The sequence below is a fragment of the Salmo trutta genome, unplaced genomic scaffold (assembly GCF_901001165.1).
Source record: "Salmo trutta unplaced genomic scaffold, fSalTru1.1, whole genome shotgun sequence".
Classification (NCBI taxonomy): Eukaryota; Metazoa; Chordata; class Actinopteri; order Salmoniformes; family Salmonidae; genus Salmo; species Salmo trutta.
In genome coordinates, this window is record NW_021823258.1 from 1749980 (window position 1) to 1766100 (window position 16121).

At 44.7% G+C, this 16121-nt stretch overlaps 1 protein-coding gene across 5 annotated transcripts in view; it reads left to right on the forward strand.

Moving 5' to 3' along the window:
• The window catches only part of rab3ip (RAB3A interacting protein (rabin3)), an 83732-nt gene extending 73959 nt beyond the window's left edge, over window positions 1–9773 (forward strand). For 4 of the 5 annotated variants that reach the window (XM_029748425.1, XM_029748423.1, XM_029748427.1 and 1 more), the window contains 4 exons: window positions 1200–1312; window positions 6446–6545; window positions 7423–7492; window positions 8704–9773. In XM_029748425.1, the coding sequence (XP_029604285.1) occupies window positions 1200–1312; window positions 6446–6545; window positions 7423–7492; window positions 8704–8786 (366 nt within the window). In that variant the 3' untranslated portion in view covers window positions 8787–9773. The remainder of the gene's footprint in view (window positions 1–1199; window positions 1313–6445; window positions 6546–7422; window positions 7493–8703) is intronic. The other variant, XM_029748426.1, reaches the window with a different exon arrangement.
• The last annotated feature ends 6348 nt before the right edge of the window (window positions 9774–16121 follow it).

A 16121-nucleotide genomic window follows, 5' to 3' on the forward strand; every position in this document is an offset into this window, starting at 1 on the left:
ACTATAGCACACAAAGAAAAGGTGTTTTAGCCAAAGTTACAGAATGGCACTTGATCCAGACAGGTAAACTCAGCTTTTGAGTTCAATATCGTTACATTTGAAATGTTTTACGTCAACATTTTTCAGAGGACAGCCTTGTATGTAGTAATGAATAAATGATACAATCATACAATCAATTAGACTTTTACCAACCTGACTCCATAACAACATAATGCAATTCATGTATTTGAATGGTACATCTCTATTGGTTAACTGGGTAAATCAAGACGTAACCTCGGTCTATTTACGATACAGGTGAATGCATATTATTCAATAGGAGTGTGTATTCATTGAGTTATTCAGCTTGTTTTGGCTGATTTCATGAGGCTACAGATGACAAACAATCCCTTCCATTTAGGACTTATTGGCAACTGCTTAGAGAACATATTTTATTGTACTGATTAACAACATTTGCACAGAAAAATGCAATCTTCTTTCTAGAAGTGTGCGCTGTCTCTTTAATAAATGAGTGTCATTTGTGAGGCAGAATGTGGCTGTGGAAACCAGGAGGCAAAGGAGGGAATTTAGTTTGTGGTGCTGCGAGGGAGACTAAGTCAATTAATAAAGTTTTTAGTGACAATCAGCTTTGAAATCAGCGTATTTTGCATTATGGCTTGGATATTATCACAAACAAAGTACTAGGGTAGTGAATTCAGCTGTAGTCTAGTAAGGAAAGTTAGCCTACATTTAAACCTGGAAGCTACCGGTATTGTCCTGCATTGTAAATGTTTTCTGGCCTGTATGGACATTGTTTTGCGAACCGTAATGAACAATTTTATTACGGTCCGTGTGGCATTATTCAAGCGTGTCTGTGCAGCATGAGTGGGGACTGTGGAGCTAATGCAGCCCAGAACAGTCTAAAAAGCACAGAAGTTTGGGTATACCCTGCAACACTATTCTGTACTCTGAATAGACTGATCTGTTACACTGCCCTCTTGTGGCAGAATAGAGGTGCTGACAGATGAGAAAAACTGACACTTACTGAAAGAAGTATTTAGAAATGTTGAATAAAATTAGAAGTAACTGAAGCGGTACTGTCTATACATATACTGCACTTTCACCCTGACCCCTAACATCTGACCTCATCTTGGAGGCTGTGGACTTACGGTGGGCTTCCTGCCTTAGAGCACTTTCAACCTGACCTCTAACCTCTCCTGTAGCTGGGGTCGGCCATCTTGGAGGCAGTGGAGAGGAACACGCTCAGTGTGGAGCCGGTGGGCTTCCAGACGCTGCCTGTCGTCAAGGCCTCTGCTGTGGAGTGTGGAGGACCAAAGTGAGTACACTACAACTACCCCAGTTAACACACTAACAACTACCCCAGTTAACACACTAACAACTACCCCAGTTAACACGCTGACGACTACCCCAGTTAACACGCTAACGACTACCCCAGTTAACACGCTAACGACTACCCCAGTTAACACGCTGACGACTACCCCAGTTAACACACTAACGACTACCCCAGCTAACACACTAACGACTACCCCAGTTAACACACTAACGACTACCCCAGCTAACACACTAACGACTACCCCAGCTAACACACTAACGACTACCCCAGCTAACACACTAACGACTACCCCAGCTAACACACTAACGACTACCCCAGCTAACACACTAACGACTACCCCAGCTAACACACTAACGACTACCCCAGCTAACACACTAACGACTACCCCAGCTAACACACTAACGACTACCCCAGCTAACACACTAACGACTACCCCAGCTAACACACTAACGACTACCCCAGCTAACACACTAACGACTACCCCAGCTAACACACTAACGACTACCCCAGCTAACACACTAACGACTACCCCAGCTAACACACTAACGACTACCCCAGCTAACACACTAACGACTAGCACAGCTAACACACTAACGACTAGCACAGCTAACACACTAACGACTAGCACAGCTAACACACTAACGACTACCCCAGCTAACACACTAACGACTACCCCAGTTAACACACTAACGACTACCCCAGCTAATGACTACCCCAGCTAACACACTAACGACTACCCCAGCTAACACACTAACGACTACCCCAGTTAACGACTGCCCCAGCTAACGACTACCCCAGCTAACACACTAACGACTACCCCAGTTAACGACTTCGCCAGTTAACGACTGCCCCAGTTAACACACTAACGACTACCCCAGTTAACACACTAACGACTACCCCAGCTAACACACTAACGACTACCCCAGCTAACACACTAACGACTAGCACAGCTAACACACTAACGACTACCCCAGCTAACGACTACCCCAGTTAACGACTGCCCCAGCTAACACACTAACGACTACCCCAGTTAACACACTAACGACTGCCCCAGTTAACGACTGCCCCAGTTAACGACTGCCCCAGCTAACGACTACCCCAGCTAACACACTAACGACTAACACACTAACGACTACCCCAGTTAACGACTGCCCCAGTTAACGACTGCCCCAGTTAACGACTGCCCCAGCTAACGACTGCCCCAGCTAACACACTAACGACTACCCCAGCTAACGACTACCCCAGCTAACACACTAACGACTACCCCAGCTAACACACTAACGACTACCGCTGCTCATTGTTTACAAAAATTCAGGGTGCAGGGTTTGTAGTGAGTAGGCTGTTACTACTACTACTACTACTACTACTACTACTACTACTACTACTACTACTACTACTACTACTACTACTACTACTATAGACAGACAGATGAAAGATGTACAATTCTCTGCAAAGTTGACAGGAATTCAGTAACCATCTACAGTTGTCTATATCATTCATTCACCCTACCGTTTTCTCTTCAGCTCTTCATTTTGTTCACTGCTATTTTCTGTATGTGCCTCAGTCACATTCTAACATGTTCCTCCACTGTTCTCCATGTTCCCTCTGTTTAATATGTCTCACATTCTAACATGTTCCTCCACTGTTCTCCATGTTCCCCCTGTTTAATATGTCTCACATTCTAACATGTTCCTCCACTGTTCTCCATGTTCCCCCTGTTTAATATGTCTCACATTCTAACATGTTCTCCACTGTTCTCCATGTTCCCTCTGTTTAATATGTCTCACATTCTAACAACATGCTCCTCGACTTACACTACATGACCAAAAGTATGTGGACACCTGCTCGTCGAACATCGCATTCCAAAATCATGTGCATTAATATGGAGGTCAAGCCCCCCATTGCTGCTCTAACAGCCTCCACTCTTCTGGGAAGGCTTTCCACTAGATGTTGGAACATTGCTGCTCTAACAGCCTCCACTCTTCTGGGAAGGCTTTCCACTAGATGTTGGAACATTGCTGCTCTAACAGCCTCCACTCTTCCTGGAAGGCTTTTCACTAGATGTTGGAACATTGCTGCTCTAACAGCCTCCACTCTTCTGGGAAGTCTTTCCACTAGATGTTGGAACATTGCTGCTATAACAGCCTCCACTCTTCTGGGAAGGCTTTCCACTAGATGTTGGAACATTGCTGCTATAACAGCCTCCACTCTTCTGGGAAGGCTTTCCACTAGATGTTGGAACATTGCTGCTATAACAGCCTCCACTCTTCTGGGAAGGCTTTCCACTAGATGTTGGAACATTGCTGCTATAACAGCCTCCACTCTTCTGGGAAGGCTTTCCACTAGATGTTGGAACATTGCTGCTATAACAGCCTCCACTCTTCTGGGAAGGCTTTCTACTAGATGTTGGAACATTTCTGCGGGAACCTACTTCCATTCAGCCACGAGCATTAGTGAGGTCGGACACTGATGTTGGGTGATTAGGCCTGACTCGCAGTCGGCTTTCCAATTCATCCCAAAGGTGTTTGATGGGGTTGAGGTCAGGGCTCTGTGCAGGCCAGTCAAGTTCTTCCACACCGATCTCGACAAACCATTTCTGTATGTACCTCTCTTTGTGCACAGGGGCATTGTTATGCTGAAACAGGAAAGGGCACTATGCATTCGGGCATTGCACATTTTGGGCTTGTGTGCAGCTGCTCGACCATGGAAACCCATTTCATGAAGCTCCTGACGAACAGTTCTTGTGCTGATGTTGCTTCCAGAGGCAGTTTGGAACTCGGTAGCGAGTGATGCACCCGAGGACAGACTTTTTTTTACGCGCTACCCACTTCAGCTCTCGACGGTCCCTTTCTTGTGAGCTGGTGTGGCCTACCACTGTGTTTCTCCTAAACGTTTCCCCTTCACAATAACAGCACTTACAGTTGACCTGGGCAGCTCTAGCAGGGCAGAAATTTAACGAACTGACTTGTTGAAAAGGTGGCATCCTATGACTGTGCCACTTTGAAAGTCACTGAGCTCTTCAGTAAGGCCATTCTACTACCAATGTTTGTCTATGGAGATTGCATGGCGGTGTGCTCAGTTTTCTACACCTGTCAGCAACGGGTGTGGTTGAAATAGCTGAATCCACTGATTTCAAGGGGTGTCCACATACACTATATATACAAAAGTATCTCTGTGTTTGATATGCTCTCCTTCTGCTCTGTCTACAATATGACTCAGTAATCATCTCTCTAGGATCCTAGGGGGGATTACAATGTACTGAAACTGCTATCCTCCTTCCTCACCCAACCGTGACCAATCAGAATCCACCGCTGACAATTTACTTCCTGATAATATCTCTGGCCTTGGTTAGAATATTGGGTGGATTAAAGGAGATTATTTGTTCAAGTTGGAAGGAAGCAGAGAGAATTGGGGGAATGATGTTTTTGTTCTCAGTGGTTCACTGTCTGTGTGAGGGGAATACAATGTGTTTACCCAAAGACCTCATTCATTCTGATTCCACCCTGCTCTCTCCATTTCTTTCATTCTTCCTCGATATGTCTCTCCCCCTCACTCTGTGTCTCTCCCCCTCACTCTGTGTGTGTCTCTCCCCTCAATCTGTGTGTCTCCCCCCCTCACTCTGTGTGTGTCTCTCCCCCTCACTCTGTGTGTCTCTCCCCCTCACTCTGTGTGTGTCTCTCCCCCTCACTCTGTGTGTGTCTCTCCCCCTCACTCTGTGTGTGTCTCTCCCCCTCACTCTGTGTGTGTCTCTCCCCCTCACTCTGTGTGTGTCTCTCCCCCTCACTCTGTGTGTCTCTCCCCCTCACTCTGTGTGTCTCTCCCCCTCACTCTGTGTGTGTCTCTCCCCCTCACTCTGTGTGTGTCTCTCCCCCTCACTCTGTGTGTGTCTCTCCCCCTCACTCTGTGTGTGTCTCTCCCCCTCACTCTGTGTGTGTCTCTCCCCCTCACTCTGTGTGTGTCTCTCCCCCTCACTCTGTGTGTGTCTCTCCCCCTCACTCTGTGTGTCTCTCTCCCCCTCACTCTGTGTGTCTCTCTCCCCCTCACTCTGTGTGTCTCTCTCCCCCTCACTCTGTGTGTCTCTCTCTCCCCCTCACTCTGTGTGTCTCTCTCTCCCCCTCACTCTGTGTGTCTCTCTCTCCCCCTCACTCTGTGTGTCTCTCTCTCCCCCTCACTCCGTGTGTGTCTCTCCCCCTCACTCTGTGTGTGTCTCTCTCTCCCCCTCACTCTGTGTGTGTGTGTGTCTCTCACTCCGTGTGTGTGTGTCTCTCCCCCTCACTCTGTGTGTCTCTCCCCCTCACTCTGTGTGTCTCTCCCCCTCACTCTGTGTGTGTCTCTCCCCCTCACTCTGTGTGTGTCTCTCTCCCCCCTCACTCTGTGTGTGTCTCTCTCCCCCCTCACTCTGTGTGTGTGTCTCTCCCCCTCACTCTGTGTGTGTCTCTCTCCCCCCTCACTCTGTGTGTCTCTCTCCCCCCTCACTCTGTGTGTCTCTCCCCCCTCACTCTGTGTGTCTCTCCCCCTCACTCTGTGTGTCTCTCCCCCTCACTCTGTGTGTCTCTCCCCCTCACTCTGTGTGTCTCTCCCCCTCACTCTGTGTGTCTCTCCCCCTCACTCTGTGTGTCTCTCCCCCTCACTCTGTGTGTCTCTCCCCCTCACTCTCTCTCTCTCTCTCCAACATGCTTCTCTTCTAGCTCTGTTCAGTTGTATTTTCCTGACTGCCTTCTTTTTCATAATTTCTCTGTTTCTTTTCTTTTCTGTTATTTCTCTCTGTCGTTCACACGGGTGGTTGAAGGCCTGAGGTAGTCATGTAAATTCTCACTCTCCCTCCCTCCCTCCATCTGCACTGTTTTCTCTCCTTTCCATCCATCTGCACTGTTTTCTCTCCTTTCCTTCCATCTGCACTGTTTTGTCTCTCCTCCATCCCTCTCTTTCCATTCCTTAAACATGAGCAGTCCAGTTAGGCTGGCTAGGCCTAGTCTCTCAACGTGCTGTGATGTTGAGCATTAGGTGATTAGACATTCATCTGTTTTCAGGGTAATACTGGACCTCTTTCTTACCACTTGGTTTCAGAATGGCCTTTCTTACCACTATCTCTCTGTTTCTTGTCTCTCCTCACAGAAAGTGTGCCCTTAGTGGCCAGACCAAAACCTGCAAGCACAGAATCAAGTTTGGTGATTCCAGCAACTATTACTACGTATCTCCTTTCTGTCGTTATCGGGTGAGTTTTACCAGGTCTACAGCACTCTCATTTATCAGCCTGTAATCCCCTACGACGTCTACAGCACTCTCATTTATCAACCTGTAATCCCCTACGATGTCTACAGCACTCTCGTTTATCAACCTGTAATCACCTACGATGTCTACAGCACTCTCATTTATCAGCCTGTAATCCCCTACGATGTCTACAGCACTCTCGTTTATCAACCTGTAATCCCCTATGATGTCTACAGCACACTCATTTATCAACCTGTAATCCCCTACGATGTCTACAGCACTCTCATTTATCAGCCTGTAATCCCCTACGATGTCTACAGCACTCTCATTTATCAACCTGTAATCCCCTATGATGTCTACAGCACTCTCATTTATCAGCCTGTAATCCCCTATGATGTCTACAGCACTCTCATTTATCAGCCTGTAATCCCCTACGATGTCTACAGCACACTCATTTATCAAGCTGTAATCCCCTACGATGTCTACAGCACTCTCGTTTATCAGCCTGTAATCCCCTACGATGTCTACAGCACTCTCGTTTATCAGCCTGTAATCCCCTACGACGTCTACAGCACTCTCATTTATCAACCTGTAATCCCCTACGACGTCTACAGCACTCTCATTTATCAACCTGTAATCCCCTACGACGTCTACAGCACTCTCATTTATCAACTTGTAATTCCATATGTCTACAGCACTCTCATTTATCAACTTGTAATTCCATATGTCTACAGCACTCTCATTTATCAACTTGTAATTCCATATGTCTACAGCACTCTCATTTATCAACATCTAATTCCCTGCATGAGAAAAGGATTTAAGTCCACCATCTAATGTTTCACCAGTCTAGACATTTAACCTTGATCTCTCTCTCTCTCCAGATCACGTCAGTTTGTAACTTCTTTACCTACATCCGCTACATCCACCAAGGGCTGGTCAAGCTGCAGGACGGTGAGATCAGCTAGCAGTGCATTTCCTGTAATGCTGCAGCCATGTTGTTTTGCCTACAGTCACATGTGAATGCACTTTATCTTTAGTGGTTTTAGCTAATGTGAAGCATTGGATGGATCCATGGATGGATGTGTTAGCAGAAACCACAGTACATGGCCACATGCATAAGTCATGTAGAGTAGTGTGTCTTATGGACCCAGTGGTGCTGTAGATTGGGCTAACTCAGCAGCTATCTGACATGTTGGAATCCTATTAGCATAGAAATGGAATACCTAGAATGGGTATCCCCATTCACCACCACATTCTGATTCTATTTCTATGTCCATTACCATAGAGGGTGGAGGCTCATCAGTCACACAGCTCATTTGGAGAAGTCTCCTCAAGGTTACAGACTAGCACAAGAACGCCATTGTTTTTCAATAGAGGAGACGAGTTCGGAGCCAAGTAATGATGCTTTTAACGTAGCCACCGAGTGGCTGTTCTAGCATTTTGTCGTTTATAGGATTCCCACAATCTTCAACAGTAGCCGTACTGGCAGTCTTTAGTCTCCAGTTGTCATGCTGACAATGTCTCTACAGTATAGTCAGAATGTGTTATGTGTGTCTACAGTATAGTCAGAATGTGTTATGTGTGTCTACAGTATAGTCAGAATGTGTTATGTGTCTCTACAGTATAGTCAGAATGTGTTATGTGTCTCTACAGTATAGTCAGAATGTGTTATGTGTGTCTACAGTATAGTCAGAATGTGTTATGTGTGTCTACAGTATAGTCAGAATGTGTTGTAATGTGTGTCTACAGTATAGTCAGAATGTGTTGTAATGTGTCTACAGTATAGTCAGAATGTGTTGTTATGTGTGTCTACAGTATAGTCAGAATGTGTTATTATGTGTGTCTACAGTATAGTCAGAATGTGTTATGTGTGTCTACAGTATAGTCAGAATGTGTTGTTATGTGTGTCTACAGTATAGTCAGAATGTGTTGTTATGTGTGTCTACAGTATAGTCAGAATGTGTTGTAATGTCTCTACAGTATAGTCAGAATGTGTTGTTATGTGTCTCTACAGTATAGTCAGAATGTGTTGTAATGTGTGTCTACAGTATAGTCAGAATGTGTTGTAATATGTCTCTACAGTATAGTCAGAATGTGTTGTAATGTTTATGCTCTTCTGTCCAATCCTCTTTCCTCCCTCCATCTCCTTTCCTGTTCTCTAGCAGAACAGATGTTCTGGGAAGTGATGCAGTTGAGGAAAGAGATGAGTTTTGCTAAGCTGGGCTACTACAAGGAGGAACTTTGACCAACCAATCACGATCCAGAACAGAGGGAGGCGTGTCAGAATCTCAACCTATCATCAGACGCACTCCCGTGAGGGACAAGATAGCTCTCCAATCATCCTACCCTCCTGGCTCTCAGAAGGAAGAAGGACCGCCCCAACGCTCCTCATCGCCACCACCTTCCAATCTCTCATCCAATCACATGTCATTTCAGGAGACTCCTCCCATCCTTCCTTCAATACCTACCAGCATATGACTTAGAATGCATGCCCCTTACATCCTGACTGATCTACCAATAACAGTGAGTAGTTATTCAGGATGTAAGGGGATTGGTAGATCAGACTGACTCATCTACCAATAACAGTGAGTAGTTATTCAGGATGTAAGGGGATTGGTAGATCAGACTGACTGATCTACCAATAACAGTGAGTAGTTATTCAGGATGTAAGGGGATTGGTAGATCAGTCAGTCTGCAGTCTGTGGAACATGACCATTGTTTGTCATTCTGATTGGTCTGCTAGTATGCATATTGGAACAGAGAGGAAGTGCTCTGAACCCAACTGGTGCTTCCCAAATTGCACCCTGTTCACTGTAGTGCACGACTTGTGGTCCCTATGAGCCCTGGCAAAAGTGGTGCACTAAATATGGAATAGGGTGCCATTTGGGACACCGGACAAGTGTAAATCGAGGCACTCCGTCCATCCATCCATCTGTGGCTTTTCTATCCATCTATCTCCAGTCCATATTTAAAACCAGAGGACAGTAACTATGGTGACGACCACGCTGCTCTATGTAACTTGACTCCATTATTATATGTAAGAAACGCTGAATGAGCTCTTCTGTCCACACTACAAGGCTGAGTCACAAATGGCACCCTATTCCCTATATAGTTAACTACTGTAGTAGTGCAATATGCACAGCAGGGGCTCCCAACCCTGTTTTATTATTGTTTATTGAGATTGTCTTTATTAAATACAACACCAGCTTCATTTTCTTTCATTTGAGGGACCGAGCAAAATGTCTCATGACTTATTTTAGGTAGGCAATTTATTTATTTTATTTTGTGTTTTATTTAACCTTTTATTTAACTAGGCAAGTCAGTTAAGAACAAATTCTTCTTTACAATGACGGCCTACAAAGGCCAAACCCCCTAACCCTGACGACGCTGGGACAGTTGTGCTCCACCCTATGGGACTCCCAATCACGTCTGGTTGTGATACAGCCTGGAATCGAACCAGGGTCTGTAGTGACTCCTCGACCATTGAGATGCAGTGCCTTAAACAGCAGCGCCACTCTGGAGCCCCCATGATGATGATAATAATAGATCGATAAGGAAAATAAATAGGCTAGACCTGATTTCCCCAAATGTTTTATTACCATAATTTATATGAACCCTCAATTTAATTATGCATATTCTATTTTACAGGAAATGATTAGATCAATTGATAGCGACAGAGTCACACATTTTATAAGATTACTTTACAAGCAAAGTCCAATTTCTTTGACTCCTCAACTTTAGAAGGTCGTAGCTCAGCTTCTCAATGTCAGAGAGACGAAGCAAACATGTTCCCATGTGCATCAGAGTCGCGTCTTCCTCTTGTCATTTAACTACTTGTTTCTAGCCTAATGCAGTGCGGAGTCACACTTCGTTTTAGATCGGAAGGTCCCGTGCCCTCCCATGAACCTTTGGCGCCCCATATGGTTGGGACCCGTGATATAGAGAATAGGTGCCGTTTGGGAGCAGCAGATGAGGAGGATTCTGTTCTCTCCAATACAAGGACTTTAGAAGAATCTGTACAAATGTTTTGAAGGTTTTAGAAAACACATCGATGATGAGGAAGAACATTCTCTCTGGCTTTTTAGTTCTTTACCAACCCTTAGTTAGAAGTATGTAGCTGTGTCGTCATGTGTGTCGTGGTGTGTGTGTACGTGTGTGTGTGTGTCGTGGTGTGTGTGTACGTGTGTGTGTGTGTCGTGGTGTGTGTGTACGTGTGTGTGGTCTGTGAACGTTCCAATCTCTTTACCTTCTCCTGGTTTTCCATCCTTTCATCCCTCCATTCCTCTGTTAACATTCCAACTCCAAGCTTTCCTCAATTTATTTTAGTGCCTTTCTGGAACACACTGAATTAAAAATGGTATACCTCTGGAATACCTCTGGAACCAACGTGTCTGTTTTTGAAGATATAATCTGTTGTCCCAAACACACGAAGGGTAAAATTGTCAGGACACAATTCTACTGCATATAAAACCAGATATCCACACTGTTCAGTACATTCTGCATGTTGCCCATGCTTTGTCTTATAGAAGTAGAGCAACTGATCTGGTACTAGACTCTTCCTGTTAATGGTTCTCCTGCCTGCCACGTCTCTGGGCCTTCAACTGGATTGTAAATCTAGATGAAATGATGCCCTTTTTATACAGTAGGTTTGAAGATGTTACTGTTTCAATATGTTTGCAATTCTGCTGCATTTAAAAATGTGAATTTGTTGTCTATCACAATCAGAGTTTATCAGTATAGATTCAACGCTCCTATATCTCCTCCCACCAGCCTCTTCTGCAGTATAGATTCAACGCTATAAACTTTATTATCTTGGACTGAACACAATTATACTGCATATAAAATACTTCCTGGTTCAATACCCATGTTGTGCGTCCCAAGTGGTACCCTATTCCCTATATAGTGCACTACTCTAGAGCCCTATTCCCTATATAGTACACTACTCTAGAACCTTATTCCCTATATAGTGCACTACTCTAGAGCCCTATTCCCTATATATTGCAGTACTTTAGAGCCCTATATACGTAGTGCACTACTGTTGACCAGAGCCCTATTCCCTATATAGTGCACTACTTTTGACCAGAGCCCTATTCCCTATATAGTGCACTACTTTTGACTAGGGTACATGCATGTAGGGCTCTGGTCAACAGTAGTGCTCTCTATAGGGAATAGGGCTCTGGTCAACAGTAGTGCTCTCTATAGGGAATAGGGCTCTGGTCAACAGTAGTGCTCTATAGGGCAGTGGTTCCCAACCTTTTTTGGTTACTGTACCACCAATGTAAATTTTCTCTTCCCAGAGTACACATGTAGTACCCACTCGTGTGCTTTTTAGCAGTAACCCTATGGTCTCATGAGTCTTCTCATGTACCCCCTGTGGATAGGCCAAATACCCCCCCCCCCCAGGGGTCCTAGTAGCCCTAGATGGGAACCGCTGGTCTAGGGAATAGGATGCATTTGGGATGCCTTCCCCCTGTATCTCTGGGCGCTGACGTAGACGGTGTACTGAGATATGACTGTATTGTCGTCCCAGTGTTCCCTAGTGGAAACGAGTGGAAAGGGCAGAGACAGCTATCCCTCCATCTGCTCCTCTTCAACCTAACTTCCGGTCCCCCTGAAGAGGTAGGGACGCCGTTCAGGTGTCTTTCTACACCTGATACGTTGGTTTACTAGAAACAAGACCCAAAATGAGTCAAGGCAGACCACCATAGTCCCCTAAGGCAACCTGCCGAAATGACTACAGACCCGTAGCACTCACGTCCGTAGCCATGAAGTGCTTTGAAAGGCTGATAATGGCTCACATTAACACCATTATCCCAGGAACCCTAGGCCCACTCCAATTTGCATACCGCCTCAACAGATCCACAGATGATGCAGTCTCTATTGCACTCCACTCTGCCCTTTCCCACCTGGACAAAAGGAACACCTACGTGAGAATGCTATTCATAGACTACAGCTCAGCATTCAACACTGTGCCCTCAAAGCTCATCACTAGCTAAGGATCCTGGGACTAAACACCTCTCTGCAACTGTATCCTGGACATCCTGATGGGCCTCCCCCAGATGGTGAGGGTAGGTAGCAACACATCCGCCAGGACACGCTGATCCTCAACACTGGACAGGCACGACTCCAACACGATCATTAAGTTTGCAGACAACACAACAGTGGTAGGTCTGATCTCCGACAACGACGAGACAGCCTATAGGGAGGAGGTCAGAGACCTGGCGGGGTGGTGCCCAGAATAACAACCTATCCCTCAACGTCACCAAGACTAAGGAGATGATTGTGGACTACAGGAAAAGGAGGACCGAGCACACCCCCATTCTCATCGATGGGGCTGTAGTGGAGATGGTCGAGAGCTTCAATGTTAGAATCATTTCTATGTGTTAGAATAATGACTAAATTGTTCCACTCTGTTATTATAGGACAGGGTGACATGTTTGAGAATTATGAAAAGATAAAACCAGGATGTGGGTAGATCTGTTAGGATTGTAAACAGAGTGAAGCTGTAGAGTAGGTAATAGAAAATCATTAGAGGGTTTCAAACCAAGAGGGTCCCAACGGGGGAGGGGAGGTGAAAGCCTTGTAGAATGTGACAACTTTTATGGTTCTTTGTGGTTAGTGGAAAAGTAGTGGTAGTTTGAGCAGGGAGTGGTCTAAAGACAGGAATGTGTATATGAAGTAGTGGTAGTTTGAGCAGGGAGTGGTCTAAAGACAGGAATGTGTATATAAAAGTAGTGGTAGTTTGAGCAGGGAGTGGTCTAAAGACAGGAATGTGTATATAAAGTAGTGGTAGTTTGAGCAGGGAGTGGTCTAAAGACAGGAATGTGTATATAAAAGTACTGATAGTTTGAGCAGGGAGTGGTCTAAAGACAGGAATGTGTATATAAAAGTACTGGTAGTTTGAGCAGGGAGTGGTCTAAAGACAGGAATGTGTATATAAAGTACTGGTAGTTTGAGCAGGGAGTGGTCTAAAGACAGGAATGTGTATATAAAGTACTGGTAGTTTGAGCAGGGAGTGGTCTAAAGACAGGAATGTGTATATAAAGTAGTGGTAGTTTGAGCAGGGAGTGGTCTAAAGACAGGAATGTGTATATAAAGTACTGGTAGTTTGAGCAGGGAGTGGTCTAAAGACAGGAATGTGTATATAAAGTAGTGGTAGTTTGAGCAGGGAGTGGTCTAAAGACAGGAATGTGTATATAAAGTAGTGGTAGTTTGAGCAGGGAGTGGTCTAAAGACAGGAATGTGTATATAAAAGTACTGGTAGTTTGAGCAGGGAGTGGTCTAAAGACAGGAATGTGTATATAAAGTACTGGTAGTTTGAGCAGGGAGTGGTCTAAAGACAGGAATGTGTATATAAAGTAGTGGTAGTTTGAGCAGGGAGTGGTCTAAAGACAGGAATGTGTATATAAAGTAGTGGTAGTTTGAGCAGGGAGTGGTCTAAAGACAGGAATGTGTATATAAAGTAGTGGTAGTTTGAGCAGGGAGTGGTCTAAAGACAGGAATGTGTATATAAAAGTACTGGTAGTTTGAGCAGGGAGTGGTCTAAAGACAGGAATGTGTATATAAAGTAGTGGTAGTTTGAGCAGGGAGTGGTCTAAAGACAGGAATGTGTATATAAAGTAGTGGTAGTTTGAGCAGGGAGTGGTCTAAAGACAGGAATGTGTATATAAAGTACTGGTAGTTTGAGCAGGGAGTGGTCTAAAGACAGGAATGTGTATATAAAGTACTGGTAGTTTGAGCAGGGAGTGGTCTAAAGACAGGAATGTGTATATAAAAGTACTGGTAGTTTGAGCAGGGAGTGGTCTAAAGACGAATGTGTATATAAAGTACTGGTAGTTTGAGCAGGGAGTGGTCTAAAGACAGGAATGTGTATATAAAAGTACTGGTAGTTTGAGCAGGGAGTGGTCTAAAGACAGGAATGTGTATATAAAAGTAGTGGTAGTTTGAGCAGGGAGTGGTCTAAAGACAGGAATGTGTATATAAAGTAGTGGTAGTTTGAGCAGGGAGTGGTCTAAAGACAGGAATGTGTATATAAAAGTACTGATAGTTTGAGCAGGGAGTGGTCTAAAGACAGGAATGTGTATATAAAAGTACTGGTAGTTTGAGCAGGGAGTGGTCTAAAGACAGGAATGTGTATATAAAGTAGTGGTAGTTTGAGCAGGGAGTGGTCTAAAGACAGGAATGTGTATATAAAAGTACTGGTAGTTTGAGCAGGGAGTGGTCTAAAGACAGGAATGTGTATATAAAAGTACTGGTAGTTTGAGCAGGGAGTGGTCTAAAGACAGGAATGTGTATATAAAGTACTGGTAGTTTGAGCAGGGAGTGGTCTAAAGACAGGAATGTGTATATAAAGTAGTGGTAGTTTGAGCAGGGAGTGGTCTAAAGACAGGAATGTGTATATAAAAGTAGTGGTAGTTTGAGCAGGGAGTGGTCTAAAGACAGGAATGTGTATATAAAAGTACTGATAGTTTGAGCAGGGAGTGGTCTAAAGACAGGAATGTGTATATAAAGTAGTGGTAGTTTGAGCAGGGAGTGGTCTAAAGACAGGAATGTGTATATAAAAGTACTGGTAGTTTGAGCAGGGAGTGGTCTAAAGACAGGAATGTGTATATAAAGTACTGGTAGTTTGAGCAGGGAGTGGTCTAAAGACAGGAATGTGTATATAAAAGGAATGAGTCCTCATTTTTAACTTTAGAGCTCTCATGAATAAAGATCGTTGAACATTTTTTATAAAATCTGAGACTTTGCCCAATTATTAGTGAATTAAGGGTCTTACAAACCTCGTTGAATTGGTTCAAGATTAAATGCATTATTGGGATTAAAAATTCCCTGAACATTCAAGTTCCTTGGTGTCCATATCACCAACAAATTATCATGGTCCAAGCACACCAAGACAGTTGTGAAGAGGGCACGACAAAGCCTATTCCCACTCAGGAAACTAAAAAGATTTGGCATGGGTCCTCAGATCCTCCAAAAGTTGTACAGCTGCAACATCGAGAGCATCCTGACTGGTTGCATAACTGCCTGGTACGGCAACTGCTTGGCCTCCATCCGCAAGGCACTACAGAGGGTAGTGCGTACGGCCCAGTACATCACTGGGGCTAAGCTGCCTGCCATCCAGGACCTCTACACCAGGAGGTGTCAGAGGAAGGCCCTAACAATTGTCAAAGACCCCAGCCACCCTAGTCATAGACTGTTCTCGTTACTACCGCATGGCAAGCGGTACCGGAGCACCAAGTCTAGGACCAAAAGGCTTCTCAACAGCTTTTACCCCCAAGCCATAAGACTCCTGAACAGGTAACCAAATGGCTACCTGGACTATTTGCATTGTGCCCCCCCCCCAACCCCTATTTTACACTGCTGCTACTCACTGTTTATCATAAACTCAGCAAACAAAGAAACGTCCTCTCACTGTCAACTGCGTTTATTTTCAGCAAACTTAACATGTGTAAATATTTGTGTGAACATAAGATTCAACAACTGAGACATAAACTGAACAAGTTCCACAGACGTGACTAACAGAAATGTAATAATGTGTCCCTGAACAACGGGGGGGTCAAAGTCAAAAGTAATAGTCAAT